At 32.3% G+C, this 22950-nt stretch overlaps 3 protein-coding genes and 1 long non-coding RNA gene across 7 annotated transcripts in view; 3 read left to right on the plus strand and 1 right to left on the minus strand.

The window, feature by feature from the left end:
* The first annotated feature begins 110 nt into the window (after positions 1-110).
* LOC136975595 (solute carrier family 49 member 4-like) lies at positions 111-5879 on the plus strand. Its single transcript, XM_067270678.1, has 12 exons — positions 111-239; positions 360-516; positions 3080-3170; positions 3251-3463; positions 3561-3601; positions 3667-3726; positions 3803-3932; positions 4019-4127; positions 4412-4479; positions 5096-5214; positions 5283-5465; positions 5538-5879. The coding sequence occupies exons 1-12, from the start codon at positions 111-113 to the stop codon at positions 5687-5689; spliced, it is 1452 nt and encodes a 483-aa protein (XP_067126779.1). The 3' UTR covers positions 5690-5879.
* Positions 5880-7613: 1734 nt separating this feature from the next.
* On the plus strand, positions 7614-8710 carry LOC136975596 (serine/threonine-protein kinase Sgk1-like). Its single transcript, XM_067270680.1, has 5 exons — positions 7614-7697; positions 7773-7961; positions 8225-8319; positions 8393-8529; positions 8610-8710. Exons 2-5 carry the CDS (start codon positions 7830-7832, stop codon positions 8708-8710), a joined length of 465 nt encoding a protein of 154 aa, XP_067126781.1. The 5' UTR covers positions 7614-7697; positions 7773-7829.
* A 212-nt stretch (positions 8711-8922) lies between these two features.
* LOC136975584 (uncharacterized) lies at positions 8923-9669 on the plus strand. Its single transcript, XR_010880802.1, has 3 exons — positions 8923-9052; positions 9132-9211; positions 9576-9669. It is a non-coding gene; the product is annotated as an uncharacterized lncRNA (long non-coding RNA).
* Positions 9670-14790: 5121 nt separating this feature from the next.
* LOC136975569 (CLIP-associating protein 1-like) overlaps positions 14791-22950 on the minus strand; it is a 171677-nt gene continuing 163517 nt past the window's right edge. For all 4 annotated transcript variants that reach the window (XM_067270655.1, XM_067270656.1, XM_067270654.1 and 1 more), the window contains 10 exons: positions 22809-22936; positions 19662-19989; positions 19519-19573; positions 19372-19426; positions 19165-19288; positions 18925-19053; positions 18682-18819; positions 16911-16979; positions 16677-16793; positions 14791-15744 (listed from right to left, as the gene is read on the minus strand). In XM_067270655.1, the coding sequence (XP_067126756.1) occupies positions 15634-15744; positions 16677-16793; positions 16911-16979; positions 18682-18819; positions 18925-19053; positions 19165-19288; positions 19372-19426; positions 19519-19573; positions 19662-19989; positions 22809-22936 (1254 nt within the window). In that variant the 3' untranslated portion in view covers positions 14791-15633. The remainder of the gene's footprint in view (positions 15745-16676; positions 16794-16910; positions 16980-18681; positions 18820-18924; positions 19054-19164; positions 19289-19371; positions 19427-19518; positions 19574-19661; positions 19990-22808; positions 22937-22950) is intronic.

Genomic DNA, 22950 nt, shown 5'->3' on the forward strand with positions numbered 1-22950 from the left:
CTAATTACATAATTAAAGTTAAATACCTTAAAAATTGTCATTTAAAATGCTTAAAATTGTCTTTTTCTAGGATCACCCCCTGTAAATTTTGCAAATAAAATTACTCAAAAATGACACCAACACCTAAGGAGTTACTAGCACAGAAAGACGACGAGAATCAGAAACTTCTTCCATGTTCTACACCAGTCAATTACAATAGTATAGGTATTAACACCGAATCTTCTATCGTTAACGTACAGGTTGGTAAACTTTAAAAACTCCCGTGTCCCGCTTGTTAATTTACTAACTTTCGGTTTAATCCATTCAGACTTATAGGAGAAGATGGTGGATCCTGGCTTTATTTTCAATATTATGCTTAGTCCAAATCGTTAGCTTGGATAACGTGGAGCACCATCCCAGAATCTGCAAAGGCGATCTTTGGTTGGAACGATGGAACCCTCGCCTTGCTTGCTGATTGGGGAAACATTCCATTTGTGATTTTAGGAATTCCTATTTGTTGGTTTTTAAATAAAAGAGGTGAGGTAATGTTTTATGCATATAAAAAGTATTTAGCTCGTTTCTTTAGTAGAGTCACACTTATAATTATTGTGTGAGTCCATACTCTTTAATAGAACAAATTGGTACATCATGATTATTGTGAAGGGCATTGCGTCAAATTCCCAATATAAACAGCTGTCTTCTTGAACTGAACTCCATAGGAAGTGCTCTCTCGTATTACTTTGTGGTATACATTTTGTAATTAACAATGAAAAAAAAAATGATTGTACAGTAGTTAAAGTGTGGCTTACACAAATATCGAGCATTATTAAGTAATAATATTCATTATTTTAAGGTATTTTAATGTATAAACTTTACTCGAGATGATATAATATTGAAATAACTAACATACAGCAACTTGTTTGTTTACTAAATTACTTATATAGTAGTAGTAGTAATAATAAGACAGGTATCACTCTTTGGTACAACCTGTGTTATGGAAAAGGGAGAAGATGGGGTTTGGACAGATTTGCCTGTAAGGTTTAAAGTAGTTTTAATATATCTATGATCACTGGCACTAGGATAGTCTTGTGTGCTACAGTTCATGTTGCTGTTTGAAAGCACCACGTCTACCCAGCTGTCCCCTCTGCTGTTGTGATAGATTGACAAGGGCTAGTGTTATTAGATAAAAGTTGATTTGTGGAGGCAAATTCGAGAACGGCGTGGCCCCTTGGGTCCTCTATGTCACTGTGCCATACTGGTGACAGCATTGGCGTTCCCTCCTATTAGCCACGGGCGACCATTGGTCCAGGAGCTGATTCTTTCCGGTTCATACAACAGAGGTCCAATATCCCGGAATGGAGAACAATATATTGACGTAAGAAAAGCTGGATTGGTAGTGTTACTATGTATGGCAATGGTAGTGGCATATTCAGAATTGAGTGTCCACGTTTGGGTTGCAGATGAAAATACCAATCTTTGGTTTAGCAGTGTATCCACGGAGGGAAGGTCGTCCATTTGCCAAAATGTGAATAGTAGTCTTTATAAAGGTATGGTTCTTGTACCATTATAACATTCATTGTACCATCTTTCTTCCAATCTTCTGTTATTTTAAGCAGGAGTGAAGTTGGAGCCTTGGCTCTTTGAAGATTGATTTGGAGTATTTTTAGCTTTATATTGTATGGTTGCTGTGTGTTCCTTTGATTTCCTCTATTGGCCATAGTTGGTTTTTGAATCATTGATGCCTTTGTTCGGACTGTAATTGGGCAGCCTGCATCAATTGCGTTGTGATCTGTTCTAAATTTACAGCCTTCCTCTTCAAATTCTCTGCTTCGCAATTTATGCAGCAGGGTGACAGAAAATCTTGTTTGTCAATTACTTGAAGTTCTTTGTTTTATTCATATATATAGAGGAGAATATCTTCATTTTCAACTGCGTTTGGCACATTTAACAGAATAACTCCGGGGAGCCTGCCCACAGATGTTGAGCGTCTGATTTTGTCTTTAACATGTGCAATATTTTTGATGGCATTCATAAGGACCTCCCCTCTTTCTGACTGCCAACCCGGATGCAAAATCCGTCATTTCTCACGTCCTTTATCGCCTTGACTCTGATTCGGAGTTTTTCAGGTTCGATTGTATCTAGAATTGTGTCTCTAACTTTTTTGATATCCGTTTTGCTTTGGGGGTCCACGTTTTCTTTCGAGTAAACCAGGACAGCATGGCTGCCAACAGTACCCTCTCTTTGCAGTTTTCTGTTTAATGACTTATCGACTACCCTAGTGGTTGAGCTTGGTTGAATTGGTCTAAAATTACTCTCCTTTTGACGAACCCCCTGCTGCCGCCACCGAAAATTAACTCCCCTTCCACTAGGTCCGATCAAAAATCCAAAACTTTAAAGTTAATTAACTTTCCCCCTAATTAATGTAATTAAGTAATTTTCATACCGGTAGCTTTGGAATGATTAGCTGTTTCCAACTGTGTATTACAAAAGGTTCTAGCACAAAAAATTCCGCGAAAAAGTCCACTTAATTGAGGAGCACAAACAAGTACAACTGTAGCAGCACGAGCGCCGAAGACGGATCCTTTACTTATATATAAGGAAATTGTAAAATTTTCTCTAACTTTTAAAATAAGTACCAAATTTTCACGCCAAAAAATTGCCTCTACCGCTCATAAAATGGGTAAATAATCATTTTTCGTTTTATCTTTCGATAGAACCCACTGGTTCTCACCTCACGAAATGTCTTTTTCATTCTACTGCCTCATTTCCTACTAAACATCTAACTATAAAGTTGTACCTATAGACATACAGAGTGAGTCAAGAGGCAAAGTAAATTGAATAGAGCCATTAAACGAATTAAAATTGTTATTTATAGACTATCGATTAAGAAAACACGAGAAAAAAAACAGGGCATACCAGCCATTCATTAATCTCTACTAATATCTTTCTTCTCTGTCTGCATCTGTGTAATATGTGGACTATTATATAATTATCTATTTTCCATATTTATAGCTTTAGATTTTATTATGCAAGCGTGTGAACTGTATTGTTAACAATATACTTTTTTTTTTCTTTTTATTATATTTGTGAACTTCTTCAGGACTAAGACTGAGTGTAGTATTAACTTCCGTCTTAATATTCGTTGCAACAGGACTTCGATGTATCTCACACAAAACAGAAATAGCCACACCGTAAGTAAATTGATTTCTAATTTTAATGGTGTGTTGAAAAAGTAAATTGCACGACCAAAAACTTCTGTTTTCTCGTATAGATTAATACACGTAGCCCAGATTCTGAACGGGATTGCAGGTGTCATCGTAACGGGTGCACCGAGTCTTCTATCTTCCATATGGTTCCCGACTAAACAACGCACAACTGCCACTTCTATATCCATATTATGCAATTATATGGGCGTTTGCTTTGGTTTCCTTCTTGGTCCAGTTATTTTAGATACGTCTGGTTTACCTCCCTGTTACAATGAAACGTAATATATACACATAAACACTCAAGCATCTTTATTGACATTCATTTTATACACGTAAATTTAAAATCTTTACAGTAAAATACATGAATTTTTTCAGATGGGGTAATTTGACTCACGGTTGTAAAAATTACACTTCTGGTAAGCGGGAATTTATTATTTAACCCATGAATTTCTTAAAAGTTTGAACGAAATTTTCTTTGTAGAACAGTTAAAGACATTTGTACATAATCATACACAACGCATAATGTGCCTGATGTACTTTGGTAAGTGTCCATATTTTTTAGGTGTTTTCATTTCTTAAAATTTGTGAAAAGTAATTATCTAAATTTCGAATCGCAGAATGTATTCTGGCAGCGTTAGTACTTCTACTCATTTGTATATACTTCCCTGGAAAACCTCCCCTACCTCCTACTGCTTCGGCCCATTTGGACAGGCTGGACTTCATCACTTCCTTTAAACTTCTAAGAAAGTTTGTATAATTAATTTATGTGTATTTATTATACTGTAGCTATTTGTTCACTTAATTATTTTTGTGTTTGTACATTTACTTTATAGAAATACAAATTTCTGGATTATATCTCTGGGTTACGCCATTACTAACTCGACATTTGCTAATTGGATTAGCATGTTAGGGGTTGCGTTAGAATCGTTAAATATCACTCAGGTAAGATTATCCTACTATATTAATTAAATTATCTTCGATCCCTGAAACATTGGGGCCGTCCATAAATGACGCCACACTAAAATTCCACATTTTTAATGGTAAATGCAAAAAGTGACGTCCTAAAGTGTTCACATTGCATCACATTCTGAACTACTCCAATGAGGTGTGACATATTTAAAGTATAACAAATTATATGTAATATTAAGCAAAGAGATAAATCATCCTTAATTATGAGAATCTATTTATAAAAGATTTTAATAATTTATTTTATTTTTTTTGTCTAGAATGAATCCAGTAGAATGGCCACATTCGCAACATTAATCGGTTGCATTCTTTCGCTTTTCATGGCAAGGTAATATTACTATTATTTTCATTATTACTTCGCTGCTTCATATAAATTGAACTGTATACTGATAGCATGGGCATCCCCAGAGGGGATCAAACAGAGCACGTGTCCTCGACTGTGTCTTTTTGTATTGATGCAATACTGTATTCTATATATATATCTCCAGAAAATTTCCTGCGGATGCCCATGTTGACAACTCTTAATACAGATTTTTTTAGTAGTGTGTACACCTATCCACATATTTACTAAGTTTAGTTATTAACGCGTAAAGAAATTTTTAAATTCTCTTCTAAACCATATCCATATCCATATGTATAGGATCAAGAGATATTACTCAGAAAAGTACATGCTGAACACAGCATGTACTGTACTTTTCTGAGTAATACCTCTTGATCCTATACATATGTAGATACCTGCATTTAATCCTATATCCTGGAGGAAATAGGATTAAATAAATACAGGACGACGACTCAAGATAGGAAAATGTGGAGAAATTTGATGAAAAGTGATGAGAGTCAAATCTCTCACGCCCACCTATTGTTTAGACAATGTGTTTCTAGATTTAATTTACTTTTGTATTATATATACATTATAATATTGCCATTTATTTTATAATATGCAGGATTGTCGATCTGGTCGGAGGTTACATAAAACTCACTCTCGTCATTTTGTGGACCATCGGATGCGCCAATTGCATAGTATATTCCCTCGTTTATCAGCATTATCTTCCAGCCTCTTTAGGTACATATCTTTACATATTTCTTAAAGACTTTATATATAGTGTTTATACTTATCTAAATTACTTGTAGAAATCCTTTATCCTGTGGTAATCATCGTCGGAGTATTGTCATATTCTCCTGGTCCACTATACATGGAATTAACATCAGAAGTAACTTACCCAATATCCGAAGGAACGATAGGAGTGACGTTGCAAACTCTGGTCAACTTCTTCGGATCGATATTTTTAGCAATTTTCTTAATTCCTAACATAGGTATAGACATTTTACAACTAATAATAACAATATATTCGTTTATTTTACTAATGGAAAACCCCTTGATAACAGGTACAAATTGGATGAATTGGTGTTTGATAGGAGCAACGGTCATCGGAGTGGTCTTGGCAATTCTTCAGAAAGAATCATACCAAAGATCAAATTTTGATAAAACTGCTTTGAAATTTGCCGAAGATTCCGATAATTCGGTTGCATCCGCATGATTTTCAACGAAAAATTTTTATTTGAATATATAAATATTCTTGTGTATACGTGTTTATACGACGACGAGTCATATTTTTTTAAATTTTGTACACAGTTTATTGTAATTATTTATTTTAAATTGTGTAAAATATATCTTAATATAAAATGAAATTATTGTAAATAACATAAAATAAAGTTACATAAAATTTTTGGACGATTTTTTGCTTCGTTTAAAATGGAGTTGCATCGATGCAATAAAGAATTCTTATGTACTGTTAAGTACATTTAGGAATTCCATTACCGGTTAACTGGTAATCGATTTAAAATCAATCGGTAAATATACCGATAATTTAATTTTTTACCGGTAAATTCGTAACTGTAAAATTTAAAAAATATATTGCAGCACTCTACAGGAAAACCCTATGCTTTTAGGTGCCCATTTTGCCTATTGGTTAACATGGCCTCCATCCACTTTCAGAAGCAAACACGTGATCAAAGTAATGTTCAAATCGTGACCTCAGATTTCCGGTCCGTCAAAAAGACACGTTACGATTCTTTGAACACGAATTAAGTCTATTTAACACTACAGAGATACACAGCAATACGTCTTGATTACTTCAACTACAGGTCTTAGTCCAGACTTTATTTCTCCTCTCAGTCTTAGGCTAGGCTCTCCTTATCCTCGATCCTGCGTTGCTTTATTGCCGGCCTAGACCAGTAGTTCATGCATAGTTAATCCGAGCCGCCAGTCTTTAAGTTTTCCATATCATGTCTCGATTTTCATCTACTTAACTCTGTTCTAGAGCTCAACAAGACCGGACGACGGAAGACAATGGGGACGTATAATTCTGTAATTTAGAATTGCAACCCAAATATTAAAGAAATTTACATTTTAATGCTATAAATCTTTTATAAATGAGTAAAATTGTCATTAAGTCCGACTCCACTCTAGATGCACACGACCCCCATTATTCTCCCACCCCCTCGACCTTTAAACACCAAAATTGAACAGCATGAATCACCCTAATAAACTAACTTCCCAGCAAAATTTCACAAGTTTTTCATGAATTTCTAAATGTGTAAAAACTGTATTATTGTTTAATCGTGGCAATTGAAGTGATGAGATCGACTCCCGATCCACATTTCATTAGGAACGTATGAATTCCCTTCATGGTTATGCCATTTATTCACGCTACCTGCAAACATAACTGAACTATTTCCGGAGATATCGCCTCCCATACACAACCGGAACAATTTTTGAGTGGAACCATCTAAGTGCAAAATGTTCGAATAGAAGCTAACGTTACAGGAATACAAAAACAAATAGTACTAATTTCAGTGTTTTAAATCCAAAATGTTGAACTTTTCGTTTAATGGAAGCGAAAGAGAAATTTGCGGTTAAAAACACGATAAAACATTGTAAAGAATTTCGAGTGAAATTTCATATATTTAATCACGTGATTACATATTAAATGTAATTTCATAATAATGAATTACAACAATAAGCTGCTTTTAACAATAGTCTATTGTTGAAATTGCTAAGCGAAAATGATGCGAAGCGTAAGAAAAATGTTTTTGCGAATGTTGAGTGATAAGGAGAAGCGAAAGAAGTAAATATCCTCATTAATTATATTTGTTGTTAACACTTATTTAATGTTCATTCGAAAATAATCGAATTTTTTGCAGGAGAGAGGATCGCGCTGAACCGGACGGTCAGCCAGACAGAGATTACCCCATTCATGTAAGTCATTGCGCTTTCTCTAGAAAAATCAAACTCATGTTGAGTTAATAAGGATTTTTCAAATATTTTCTCCGATAACCTTTCAACCGTAGATGATTTTTATTATTGACTTTTCTTAGAATGACGAAAATTTGCACGGAACAAAGTGTCTCCCCGTAAACAAAGAGGATTCGCAGTTCCGAGGCAAAAACCCATTAAAAAGAGGAAAATTTACAGAATTTTGTAGGAACGTATTCATTAAATTCTGTTGTTGTCGCCGTAATTCGGCAGATATTTCCGATTCACATGTAAGTTGTCGTTCTTCGTATACACTTAATGCTTCACTCAGCCAAGTTTACAATTAAATGATTCTGCGATTTTAGAATTGTCAATCGGAAAATTCTCAATTCGGAGTTGACGCTTCAAAACGTAATAAAGAAATGATTAATGATTACGAATTTCAAGAAATTGGAAAGGGCACTTTTGGAACTGTTTATTTGGCTCGCTCCAAAAACTCTGACGAAAAATTGGCTTTGAAAGTTGTCGAGAGGAAGCGCTTTTGTCTCGCACAGGTGTGCTTTGAGCTTTGTTTTTCATATTCTTGGTTTTATAATAATACAAAATTATTTGACAACCACGTCCAAACAATATAAAATAATTTAATAAGCATATTCTGTCATTAGTACATAAAACGTTTATTCTCGAGATTAAAAATCATCACATCATTTGTTGATGATGCTCTAAAATCGATGTTGTATAAACATTAATTACAAATGTCTACAGAATATTCTTAATTTGTATCTGGTATATATTCAAAAAATTACTTTATTTATAGAGGCGCAAAATAAATAATGAACGAAAAGCGTGGACGACCGTATCGAGCCATCCCCATATCGTCTCTTTAATTTGTTACTTCAAAACAAACACGAGGTAAATTTTAACTCTGCATTTGGTTTATTAGAAATACTTTATGGTTTTATGCAGTAATAATTGTCTTCTTCAGTTTCTGTTTCGTCTCCGACTTTGTGGACGGACAGGACTTAAGTCATTATTTAGAAAATGATGGACCCTTCGAAGAAGCCCGAGTCAAAATAATCGGTGCTCAAGTGGCTTCGGCCATAATGTATATTCATAGCAGAGGTAATTTTCTAAATCTATTTATTCGTTCGTCTCGTTAACAAATGTAAATCGTAAGATGAATTTGTTTGTGTCTTCGACAGGAATCATTCACAAGGACATCGGGTCCAATAATGTCATGCTAGACAAGTCGAAAGGAGCGCAACTGATTGATTTCGGTCTCTGCACAGTAAGTAGTGTATAATACAATATCCTAATTTTCGTACAAGTGTTGATTTCTCATTAACTGATTATGTTTCTGTCAGTATGAACGAAACCCGAATCGATTTTGCGGGAGTTTCTTCTATCTTTGTCCGGAAATCCTTGAGGGAAAGCCGTATGGTAAGTTGTTCTATTCGAAATGAATCACGTCATTCAATCAAGTCTTGTAATTACTAATAATACGCATTCATTTTAGATGTTTACTGCGATTGGTGGGCATTCGGAATTCTCTTGTACGAAATGTTAGTCGGGAAAACACCGATGGAGATGCATCTAGAAAAAGTCCCGAATATTGAAAATATGACTTTTATGGAGATAATAAGAAGTAAGCGATGATTATTTTTAGTTTGTTAATTAACGGCAAAAAGAGAAAACGTGTGATTAACGTAACAATGTCTTTTCAGTCGCTCGAAACGTCCGGGTGCAGTACTTTTTGCATCTATCGGTAAATGCAATGGACGTAATCGACGATTTACTGGAAAAAGTAAGATTATAATTGATGTATTTTCTTATACGGCGCATTCGTTTTCACCATCGTTTTTCGTTAAACCTCAAATTATTAAATATTGTTTTATGCTCGACATTTACATTTTTGTACTTAATAAGAAACACGTTCATTTAATAACACAAATACATTTTAACACCACAAAACCATCGAAACATATTCTACATAATTTGGTGATTATTTGCATAATTCAGTTCCTCTAATCGAGAGTGGCGAATGTTTTTGTGATTATTAAATTTCAATTATTGCAATACGAGTTCGCTAGTGTTTCTAAATAAAAATAAAACTAAGACAGTGTTTAAAAAATATTGCAATTAATTATTATTATTGTTTGTCATTTCAGAATCCAGTTAAACGTCTTCGAGAAACGGACATCAGAAGACACGTGTTCTTTCATGACGTCCCTTGGCCCTAAATAAAATGAATAGTTTATAAATTTATTCAAAACGAATTTTTTCAAATAATTATAATTATTTTTTCTTAAATTGTATCTTTAAATGATTTAAACCAATCATTCTAAATAAAAGTTCATTCTATTCGATTGTTTTTGGTATTTTGTGTGTTGAATATTGTAGGATAATTATTCGTATTGTTTGGTAGCTATTAGAAATCACCACGTAGGATTTGAATGACCATTTGTCTGAACGAGCGCAAGAGGATAAAGAATACGAGATTAGTTAAATCCTGCATTAAGAAAACATCTAACGCAAAGGATGTATAATATACCAATAAATACGCGATATTCGTTCATTTAGATATAAAACAGTAGTTAATGTCTTTATATTGAGGGAAAGAGAAGGAAGTGATTGTCTCTGTAAGACACTACAACTTACATCTAGATGCTAACATATTTAGATTATTTATATAAAAACATCGTATGGAATATAACGGCTTATTAAATTAAATTAGGTTTTATCGAATGGGTGCCATAGATTATCCAGAGATAGATTTGAGAATCAAGATGAATCTAATTCGTTGAATTAATTGTGAAACACAAGCCACGTGCCTTCCGATTATCCGATGCATGCAAATTTCTCTGTTTGTCACAGGGCCAATAACCAGGTGCGTAACAACGTTGAGATCATTTCAAAATGAGTGCTTCGAGGTTTCGACTTTACTTTCGGCGAAAATAATTACAATAGGACGGAAAGTGATTTATTTTGTGAGCTGAAATTCCATAAATATGTGCAATTTTATTCTTCCAACCTCATTAGGATTACAGAATCCTATTCCAAGTAAATATTTTTCTATTATTTACACAATTAATCGTAATTTAATACTCGTGTGTATCAGAGAATTTGTGTAACACCACAAATATTAGTAGTAAATTGTTTTTAATCATTGGTTTTATTAATTTATAAACCAATCGTAAAAACCCAACATTTACGTAAAAAAATGAATAATAATAGAAATAAATGCTTAAGTAATTTCTGTAAAGAGTATAGAATCTAAAGAAGAACTTCGCGTTGATACTGAAGAATTATCCAGGAATTTCCCAATCACCATAATCTGGCACTTATTTTTCTTTTTTGTCGTTCAAAAGAGAAAATGTAGAAAACAAGTTTAACTCCTTCAGTAGTGGATTGGGTGCAGGCAGCAAAGCACAGTTGCCTGAATCCCAATTCGGCACTTCGGAAAGGAATTAATTTTAAATATTTCATATAAAGTATGGACTGTTTGACTGTATTCTGTACAGTAAACTTTTGGTATTTTTATGTACGAGTATGTGTATATATATATATATATATATACATACGGGGTAGCATATGCTCGTGACACAGAAAATATGAATAGAACACGTGTTACTCGAAAACTTCCAATACGAACACCGGGAATTTATATCGTCACCAGTCTCTGAGTGACGTAAAATTTATATCGTCACCAGTCTCTGTGTGACGTAGGAAAAAAAAACACCTGAAGATTGGTGGCATCTGAGACGTCAGCTGTGTGGTATAAAAGCATCATCTCTGGAGCGGAATTCAACAAAGCGCTCATTCTCTCGTTTTCTTCACCTTTTTTTCTCCGTAACTAATGAGGATTAATGTGAATAATTAATTAGGAAGAAACAATGTATTCTTTATATTATTATAATTCTTCGAGTATGAATATTGAACAATATGGATGGATGAACTCTGACCATTTCTGTCTACAATCAGAAATTAATTTATTTTTTTATTTCCTTTCTAAATTAATTTTCTTACTCAATAATTAAAACTTACGAATACAACTAAATTGTTTTTATATTTTTTAGAGTAAGTGGGCATTAATAAAATATGTAATTTAGAAATTGTTTTTCACATTTTATTGCATAAAATCTGAAATATTTTTAAGTGTCAACCATATTAATGACGATGCTTAATATCGTTATAACGATATCACAATATATTATAATGATTTATGAAAGTAAATTCTACCTTTCTCCACTTAGTTGAATTCCTCATGAAGACTCACAGAAGGATAATATCAAAAGTAATTTCGAATCTACCTTGATAGCTGTATTATGTCATGACCCTCGTCCTTACATTAATGATTAAATATGTATTCTATTCATGAGTTAGCAGGAAATTGCTTGAAAGCTCTCTCCAAATATTAACAACAGAAGTTACAGCTCTGTCACAGATAGAGCAGTAAAATCAACCTGGTGTCTATCAGTATTTGGTTCTCATCTCTCTAATAATAAAAATAAATACAGAAAGTGTTTTATCACAATGTGATTCAACTATTTGAGGTTTCTAATTTCTATAAAGATGCATTTCATTCGGTCCTAGATGCGGTTAACCATCCGAGTCTCGTCTCCCATCTGCATTCGAATATGTTATTAACTACATCTAGGAAGGGTGGCAAACAAAAGTGGCAACTTCCCATAGAGAAGGCATTTTGTGTTCTGCAGGAGCAGTAGAATTGTAGAATGAATATCCCGTAGCGAGTATATGAAGAATTGAGTACCAGTGTTGGATGCTGTGTGACACAAGGTGCACACATTGAGAAACTGTAATAGGCAAATGTTAAATTTGTACAGTGTTCCATTGTTTTAATGTACATTACAATGTTCTCAGACAATAATTAACATAATTGCAATAATTTAACATGGTAACATTGTTTTTGAAGACTATATATATATATATATATATATATTGTTTTGTTTTACAGTAGATAATACCATATTCCCTCAATTCTACAATGCACCGTAAGTTAGAAATCAATATATATATATATGAATCTTTAAATAAGTTTTCCTAAGTGATAATGAATCAGAACAACAGAAATGCCATCAAACAGTATTTTCCACATTTTTCAGTATAAAGTACCTACTCATTCCAATGCTGCTTTATAATGTAGTGTCAAAGGCATTTAAAACATTAACCTTAGTAATACCAAGATATTTAGATGCAGTTAATACCAAGCAGAGTACACATATACTCGAAAGGTAATTATTTATATTTTCAAGACAAAGTTGGTAATAGTAAAATAGTAATATAGCATGGAAGATAGATATATTACCTACCTTTGGATAACTGTATGCAGCAGTGGTGCTCAAACTACAGCTCTGAGCCCACAAACATATTTGACACATTACTTTTAAATAAGTCTACTTTTTGTATGTACAAAATATATAAAGATATTTCTGGCCCCCATCATCAGCTTATGCACAATTTTGCCTGCAATTGAAAGGTTTTGCATTGCTGCTGTACAGTATGCTGCTTGATGGAAATGTATAAGATGTTCTATTTTCAAGCTCATTCAAATTATTAGAACAGTAATTATTGGTGATAAATAAGTGTGGGAAAAGATGAATATTTCCTTTTAATTATTATTATTATATTTAAGGAAACAATAGGTACAGCATAAACATCACAACAAACCATTCAATCAAATTAGTTACTCAAAGTTCAGTTGTCCGAGCCAAATTACTCTTACACTTGCAGCAAATTTTAACAGATGCTGATTGAGTTGAACACAAACGTGACATTTACTGTATGAACTTCAGAATTTTCTGTGTTTGCATGTTACAAAGATAACGACAACCTGCCTTTTTTCAGAAATCTGGATGTTGCTGTGTCACATTATACAAAAGCTCTAACAAAACAGCCACATTGATCAATGGTGCTTGATTGATTTACCTTTTGACTGTGATAAAGATGATTTGGAATTGTCAGCTCTTTTCCCGTGGCAAACAGAAACTTCAATTCTGTCACGACAATTTCTTGGACACTCAGGAAATGTAATGAGAAACACTGCACAGTAATATTGACAATGTTGCCAAAAGTGCACATCAGAAACAAAAATTAATCATTCTGTTACATAATGCTAGGGTCTCAAAAACCCTTGGTCGAGACCCTAGCATTACATAATGTCTTTGTAAGCACCTCATCTCTTGTATACCATTGTAAGGATTTACCTGCATACCCACCTGCCCAATCTGTGTCACATAACTTATGGACAGCCTCTTTGTTTGCGATTCTAATTACCGTGTATCTCGGCGGATAAGACGATAGTTGAACCACAAAAAATGGCCCCGAAAATCCGGGGTCGTCTTATAGGACAGATACAAAAAAAATTGGTTTTAATTTATGTAAATTTCAATCTATTATAAAAAGACAGACAAACCGTAATTATTTACTAGAACAGAGTAGGATATGTGCACAAAATAGAATAGCCCATAGGATGTTTTTGTAAATAGTCAAGGTCATTCATTACTGGAATGCCCAAATCAGTGCGAATGTTTGCAAAAATCGCCAGATGCAAGAAAATAAGATTTGTTCATTCGAAAAATTACAAGTAGGACATAATTCCATATACGCTATACAGTATTATTATTCAGATAATGATTGCTGATCTAAACTAAATTCATAGGCCGTTGATAGTTTGGAGGTCGTCTTATAGGACAGATATATGCTAAAACTATAAAACTTCGACAAAAATTTATACATAGTCTTGTCTGAAGGTCGTCTTATCCGCCGAGATATACGGTAATAATAAAATAAATGTACAGGTATACCTTGCCTTATATTGGTAATTGGTTCCAGGAGAGGCGACACAAGTTGAATTTACTTGCGTAGTTACAACGTAAGTCGAAACTACGGTGGAAAATGCCAGTAATGAGCACTTAAAGACCGCTAAATAAGACGACAACACAGAAACACAGATGTTTTCATGTTTCGTTCTCTAAGATTTATGTTGATTATATTAACATTTACTGTAAATGTACATATTTTAATATGATTTTATGTGCTTTTAACACTTTTCTAGTGATGTTACAGCTTCAATATTTGTGGTGGACAGATTAAAGTCGAATAAAATGACTAAGGCCTAAACTTGATTTTTATTTTTCCATATACTTTTTTGACAAATGACGTATAATTGAGAACGACGTAACTCGAGGTATACCTGTATACAAAAATAATAATCCATAACAATTAAAAGATGAGAATTCAGAAATTTTTCTAAAATTGAATAAACTAACTTCAAATTAAGCATGCACTTTTAAAAAATAAACTTCGTTATTGAATGTGTTTTGAGTATATTTACATGCTTCGGAATAATTTCAAAATTTCCACTTTCTTTGAAATTGTTTATTTAATTAATCACAGTTATATAAAAAATCTTTTTAAGTAAAAAGAAATTTTGTCACATCTAGACAAAAAAATTTATTATGTAAGGAAATGTACAATATACACAAAAATGAATTAATAATAAAATTATGTGATGTGCTTCATTTCCTTACACTAGGTGCAAATAAATTGATGGCAAATGTTAGCACTTCCAAAATATATCTTTAAACAAAGAATTACTACCCACAGTGTTTAAAAAGTACCTTAAAAAAAATAATAATAAACACTATAGCACTTGACAAACTTTGATCACAATTAGCTACCACTGATGGATAAACTTCTTTTATAACAAATGAGTAAACACAAGTTTCGTAGATTGTACAACGGTAAATCCTTATCCTTCTAAATCGAAAATGTATCTCTACAAAAAAATGTTTCGTTTTTCCTTAAAGATGAAGGTGACTTTATTTTGAAAAATCCTATTTGATTTTAAGACGGGTGTTTGATGTGAGATTGCAGTCTGTTGCAAAAAGAGACGTAAAAAAAATTTTAGTTTTCATGATGCGAGAGGCACTCTCCTTATCGTCATCGTTTTCCCTCCGCAGAACTGGAATGAAGAAAGAAATTTTCTTGGTCCTGATTACGTTATTGCAACAAAGCTACGCTCGGAGTTTTGGAAACGAGCATCGTATTTTCTTTGCATCCGCGCGACACAATCCGTCAAAATATTATGCCAAAGATTACCGAGAATACCGGAATTTCTCGGCAGACCATAATCTCCGTCGTTCGACACGGGTGAAAACGCTACTTAGCAATGCCTCAAGTAAACACTGCAGGATGCATCTCACATTAGTGACTACTTGAAGACGATGACGGTGCATTGGCTGGTGAACTTGGAGAACTGGCGGGGGTGCTAGTCTGCGACTGAGCTCTTTTGATGTAGAGATTCAATAATTTCATCTGAAAGGAACAATTTTCAATATTTACTGTTTAATTGATATTAATACTATGCAAATAAAAATAGAACAACATATCAATAATTATTCTATAAATTTAAAACATGTTTGTTAGAATGAAATTTGTATGTCAGATCATTTATCAGTAACTTACCTTCTTGTATGAAGTAATACAATGTGATGCAAGAAAAAAAAAAATATAAAAGTTTAATACCAGTTTGCTTTAATAATGTGTTTTTATTACTTATCTTTACTTAAAATTGTTCTCTATAAACTTGAAATATATCAAAATCACGTTTAAAAAATGAGTATGTATTTGCTTTAACATAACAAAACTATTTTTAAAATATTAGTACAAAAGGAGTGTTGAGTGACTGATTAACGAGTCTAAAGGCACAGCAAATTACTGTAAGTATACAACTCATATATACTGCTAACAATCTATAACACTATCAGTAATATCCTCACTAATATAGCACTAACATAATTTACTCATCACAGGCAACAACAAGCTTTTTAAAAAAATCTTTTTGGCATCAATTTCATCAACAGCATATTTAGAGGATAATAGAATGACTTCCATTGACACTAAAATATCACCAAATTCATTAAGATGCAATGCTTTGCATACAAAACTTGCTTTCTGATTCAAAAACTGCCTTCTGGTAAAAATATATATGCTTTAACAGCAAGAGACAGTTCCTTCAGAAACAGAAATCATTTTAAAGAAAACTTCAGCAGCTTAACAAAAGGAACTTTACTAGACAAAACACGAAATATGTTATTTACAGCCTTTAATATTCAACATAACTGTATGTGTTGAATATTAAAGGCTGTAACTATTAACATATTACTAATGCACTAGTATTAAACAATTTTAAACTGCAGATTATTTGGTTTAATGTTTAAATTATTAAGTTCAAAAATGAAACTAACCTTGCTACCATTTAATGATGTTAAATGTGACTTCATGACTTCTCCTACGGCACAATGAATTGCGACCATACAAAATACTGCACCTTTTCTCACCGAACTTTCTGTATTATCGTATGCCTGAAATTAGCCATTATAAATGTGCTGTTAATTATTGTAAATGTAAGTTGTTTTAATTTTTTTAATGTCATATTAAATGTATACAACATAAAAAAAAAAACATAATAATAATCTCACTTTAAGAAGTGGAGGCATAATCTCGGGAAGTAGGTGTGCTGTTATGTTCTTCGGTTGTTGTTCAACAAGCTGAAAAGATGCAGAAATATGATGAATTTAAAGATTTGCATTGTTTTATGGTTATCATTTACCTCATAACTCAACACAGTTTTAGATTTTGGAAAATAATTATCAGAAAGAAAAATTAATAAAATATATATTTTCATTACTGTAGTCATGAAAAGATTGACATGACTCATGATAAAAACAGCATCAAGCTTGCAACTGTAAGAAGACTTGTGCAAATGCTGATTCTAAACATAAGCCACTTTAAGCAAACTTATAGTATAGTCATGGATCAGGGTCCAGATTGCTCGTCTTTACAATATCAAAGTTTTCATTGCTTCCATTCATATCCACATACAAGCATATATATTTCCACATATTCTTATAAAGCAAAGTAGGGCATGTTTCAAAAATGATAAATCAAATAATTTTCACATATAAGAGTTTATTTGTGCAGAAATATGGTACGATGTAGCAAGACAAAGTAGACTGCAGCAATCACAGATACATTGAATTTCACACATTCAACTGCTACCTGCAACTGTTACAACAATATTAAATTTATGCCAAGACAAACCGTAAGTGCTTGAGCACATTTTCTAGACAGATAAGGCATTTTTTCCCAGAATAAAATATGTAAATGCTGTATTATGTGCCGCTGGACACAGAATGCTCAATGCAAAATACGTCATGTACAGTACCTTTCACATAATGTCTAGTATGGCATCTGCAATAAGTAAGTTTTTGGTTACATATTCAATGAAATCCTGACTAATGACCACAATCTTAATCTTGATGGTGGACAAATGGTTGGATGACTTTCCAACGGAGCAACTATGGCAGGTTTGCTACAGTAGTAGGCCACATAAGCTAATTCCTGGACAAATGTATATCAGTGGCTCACATATCGGTTTGATAACGAATGGACAGGACAACATAGTATAATTTCATGCCAATTATGCAGACTTCACCCCACTGGATTTTTTCCTATAGGGGTCACATAAAAGTATCAATTTACAATGCATATCTAGCAGCACCATATGGCATTAGTGAGCCAAAGGTGTAAATACAAAAGGCTTATAGGACAGTGACACTAGGTATGCTACATATCACCTGTAACACCACTTTAATATGTACACCTTTGTACTGCTCCAGGTGGCAGTCATTTTGAACATACACCATAACAAAACAAATCTAACAGTTTTTGTATTAATTTAGGCAATGTTGGCTTTTATCTCTTATAGCCAGAGATTCCTTATGTGTTATGCTAAATCATTTTAAAATGATTCTTTTCTGTTATCATTATGCTCAGGAGAGAGAGAAAAATGCATGCGTTACCTTAAAACTATTGCACAATTTACAAATATTCCTTTTTGAATAAATTAATTTTACCATAGACAATGCAATAAAAGTAATGCACCATATGCATATACTCATGCAATGATAGAAAGCTCTGTTTTTCACCTGAATAAATGTTAAAGTGAACCCAAACAGGAAAGAACTAAAAACTTAAACCTTAATTTAGATCATTTTACTTTCAAATGATTCCGACTCTCCAGAAACTGTACTTATCACTGACATTTTTAAATATATTTTCCTCAAATTCTAACCTATCTTCACATTAATCTTTCCTCTTTAAACAATAATATGCTCTAGACATTAGTATTTTATCATAAATCTTCTTATTTAATTATGAAATAATTAATTAATAAAAACAGAATTTTACCTTTGTAAGCATTTTGATAGCAGCCTGATTCATTGGAAATTCTCCAGTCATGATGATTGGTTTTAAAGTTCTGAAGCACTGCTCAGGAGGAAGTACATTAGCAGCAATTGCTGAACAGATTTCAGCTGCTCTTGAAACCTAAAGAATACAATTAATTTTTATTTATATTATGTATACATAATATATATAATATATTGTGTTTACATACGTATATAAAAAAAGTACTTCATTAACAAAACTTACTTCTTTCTCTTCATCTTTGTGAGCTTCTAAGATTTTTAAAATAGTAAATTCTACGTAATCTTGAAACCATTGAGATTGTCTTTTCAGCAATTCACATAAAGCTTTCACAGCCATAGCTCTAATAGACCCCTACAAATTATCATAAAGTAAATAAATTATTAGAAAATCTCAATGGAAAATAAATATTTATATTCTTTCCTCTACAATTATTTTAATATTTAACTCTCGAGTACATCTTACATTTTGATCTCCAATAGTTTCCATCAGCAGTCTAAGAATGTTACGGAAGTTTTCTTCCCATAAAGGCGAGCCTTCTCTTGCCAAGTAAACCAATTGAGAAAGTGCTTGTTGCCGTTGTTCATTCCTGGAAATTAATTATTTTGATAGAAATTAATTTATATTAACATTAAATTTTTTATTTATATTTTGTAAAAATAAAATATTTACCTTGTATTGTGATAATTGAGTTCTGTTATAATGTACTGAAAAGCTGCATCGTGTCCTAAATAACCATTTAAAACCATTTGTAGTAGAACATTTTATTCGTAATAAAGCAATTCTTTAAAAACAATGCTAAACAAATAATTTACAAACCTTCTATATCGTTACTTCCGAAGATACCGGATTTATCAAAACCATTTCTACTGTCCTAATTAAAATTATTTCAATATTAAATTCTTAATGATTCTGGTTAGTTTATCTTATAGAACAGCAGTTAAAATAAAGAAATAACCTACTGAATCATGAAACATGAGATTCTGATAGCTTAACGGCGATCTCTTAGCTGGCGATGAATCGTTACTTGAAAACATTTCTATTCGCTCTTCTAAAGTATCTAGTTTTCCATCGACGTTTTGACTGGAGTCGGTAGAGAGACTATCTCGTGACCTCTCATTTAATTTCCGACAGCTTTCGTAGTAATCGTGATCGAGACTACCTAGACTGTATTTTTGGATTTCTGCTGAAGTTTGTTTCAGTGAATTGTAAATTTCTTCTGGATTCATGTTTTCCGTATCGTCTAAATCAAAGGAACGAGTCTGCGGTGTACTTGTTCTAAGAGGAACTCTAAAAAAACAAAAACACGTTACATTATTCTTATATATTAAAAATACTTAAAATTCATACTTTAATACAACTGTGTGATTATGCTAACAACAACAAATTTACATATAAAAACGAGCAATTATTTATTTGATGATGCCACAATTCCAGGTTACAATTTTTAATCATATTTTTGATAATTTTTAAATTTAAAATGTATGCTCTCCACCTCAAATTAGTAGTGTCTTGTCCCTGTACATTATACTTTTCCATTAGCAATAGAGTTGTGCCAGTCATCTATATAAATCCTACCAGGGGAAATTTTTTTAACTGAAATAACATGACTTCCACGACTTGACTTTCGTATATCTAACTTCGATCTCAAGATTAAGGCAAGAAAGACGAATAGATGGACAACAGTGGGAATTTATAGGTCTACAATTTTTTCGAATTGCAGCCCAGAAACTAATTTAGGTGAGCATTTATTGTAACTTAAATTTTATCCAATGTTTTATACTTTCTATTGTATTTTACATATTTGTTCAGGGTTTTATTGTTAATGCAGGGAGGAGATCCTACTGTAAATAAGATAAATATTTCTTTTCTTCAGTCAACAAATATTATTCTGAACGTGGATAATATTTGCATTAAGCATTAAAACTGTTATATTTAATACATTACAAACTTTAAAATAAATATTTAGTTTCGAGTTATCGTAAGTTTAAATTTTGTAAGAGATTTTATTTTTATTATTAACATATTTTTCAAAAACTCAAAGGTTATATTGTCATTTTCTTTACAGAATATTTCTCCATAAATAATTCATTTCTTTAAAATATAAATGTTTGTTTTTGTTAATATACAAAACATTACTATATAAATATATTAATCTAATTTTATCAGAGTAAACTGTAAAATAGATATGTATTAAAAAATGAAAAAACTGTGTAAGATAATAAAGTTGTCACATGATAAAAATGAATCATATAAGTCAGGAACAATCTTTACACACATGCAACGAAAACTCTTCCAACCTTAACTTGCAGATTATTAAAAGAATGATAATGAAAGCTCTTTATAACAGAAATCATCTTATAATGAAAAGAAACTTTCCCACAAACAGAGAAAACCCTGCTGCCATTCTACGTACAATACATTAATGTGTTTCTGTACTGTACTTATTTCCTTCCTTCTTCCTCCAAAAATGAACACTTTCATTATTACTACTGCTTAAAAACTTAAAAGTAAATTAATGTGCATTCATAAACAGTTCTATCACACCTTAAAGACACTAAAATGAACCAAATCAAGGGCTAACTCTAATTGTGCAGACTATATGTTACAAGATCATATATTATACAGTACGTGTGTGTGACGAAGCTGGCAGATACTGTATATACTGTAAGCACAAAAAGAATCAAATTATTCCTGTGTGTGTGCTTGTTAGCACTTCACTTGACTTTACGATTTGATAAAAATTTGTCATTTGATTTGTTTTGATGCTGCCTTTCTGCCTATTGAATACAACAGCTTGATATTAGCAATGTCATCTACTATATAGCCTGTACATTTATACTGAAATGTTAGGAAGGTTTTTCAAGACTTGGAAAGCACTATGGCCTCTAAATGTCAGCACCACACTTGGACCAGAGTCAATGTTCACTAGGAGCCTTCTCCTCAATCATATTGGCCTGCTGACTCTCTTTATACAATTTTTCAAACAATACAATTGTTGCTCTCTGTACAATTTGTATAAAGAGCAACAAAATTGCTCTTTATACATTGTACATATCCCAGATTAATGGGTGCAACATCGAATTCTACAGGTTCCCAGAAACACCCAAATATTAACTAAACAGTGAAAAAATGCAATGTTTACAATACATGAAGGCTACAAAAAATCAGTTATTCCGAGTTATGGATCCAATAGAAAAGAGGTAAAATTACATTGATTTGGCAAAACCTCACAAAAAAATCCTTTATAGCAAGAAATCAATTGTTCCATGATCCATTAATATCAGATTCAACTGTAGTTATATACAGTAGAGCGTCGTTTATCCGAATCAATTGGGGACTGGGGTTGTTCGGATAACTTATTTTTCTGATAACCGATTATGTACGAAAAAATATAGTAACCTATCCCATATTGAAATTTTTCTCCGTTGCGTGACGCTACGCATTGAATTTTTGTCGTGTTAAGCCTAACGTAAATTTTTTAAAATAATAATTGTTGCTATTGTATCATTAAAAATTATTTCTTTATTTTGTACAAACAAAATAAATATATTGAAAAATATAAAAACAAAAAATTATATTTTGGAAGTTAATCTAGTATCAAAACTGTTTGATTCGGCAGTCCGATTGGAATGCTTTCGGTTAACCAACGTTTCGGATAAATGACGCTCTACTGTATTTATTAAATACTTTCATGTTTATAGTTGTTTCACATGAAAATGATTCCTATTCCATACAATGATAATGGTAGCACAGTTGGTTCCATATGTTAACAGCATGACTACTAGTTTTTAAAATATTTCATTTTTGTAAATTTATGAACTTTTTTCAATGTAGAAAAGTTTATCATCTTACACAAAGTTTTTAACTGTAGATCATCAAAACATCTTACAAATTTAAAATTTTTTTAAATTGCATTTCTTTATCTTTGCTTATAGACTATAAATATTTTTTTGAAATATTACTGCAGTATCTCTATGCATCTTTATTTTTCATTAATATATAGTAGCTTCAATGTATTCTTACATGCTCGTAAATTATTAAGACGACAATGGCAATCCTCCTGAATACAAAGAGATTAATTGTACTTTAGTGACTCAAATTCTTACCTTCCAATGTTGTTAGAAGATTGCAAATATGATACAATAGGACTCGGTGGACTATGAAGGCTGAAAGAGGAGCTTTCGACATTACTGTGCCTCCTCAATTGAGAATTCAACAATCTAAAAGCACTATCCTAAAATAAACAAA

The sequence above is a fragment of the Centruroides vittatus genome, unplaced genomic scaffold (genome assembly GCF_030686945.1).
Source record: "Centruroides vittatus isolate TY-2023 unplaced genomic scaffold, ASM3068694v2 contig_375, whole genome shotgun sequence".
NCBI lineage: Eukaryota > Metazoa > Arthropoda > Arachnida > Scorpiones > Buthidae > Centruroides > Centruroides vittatus.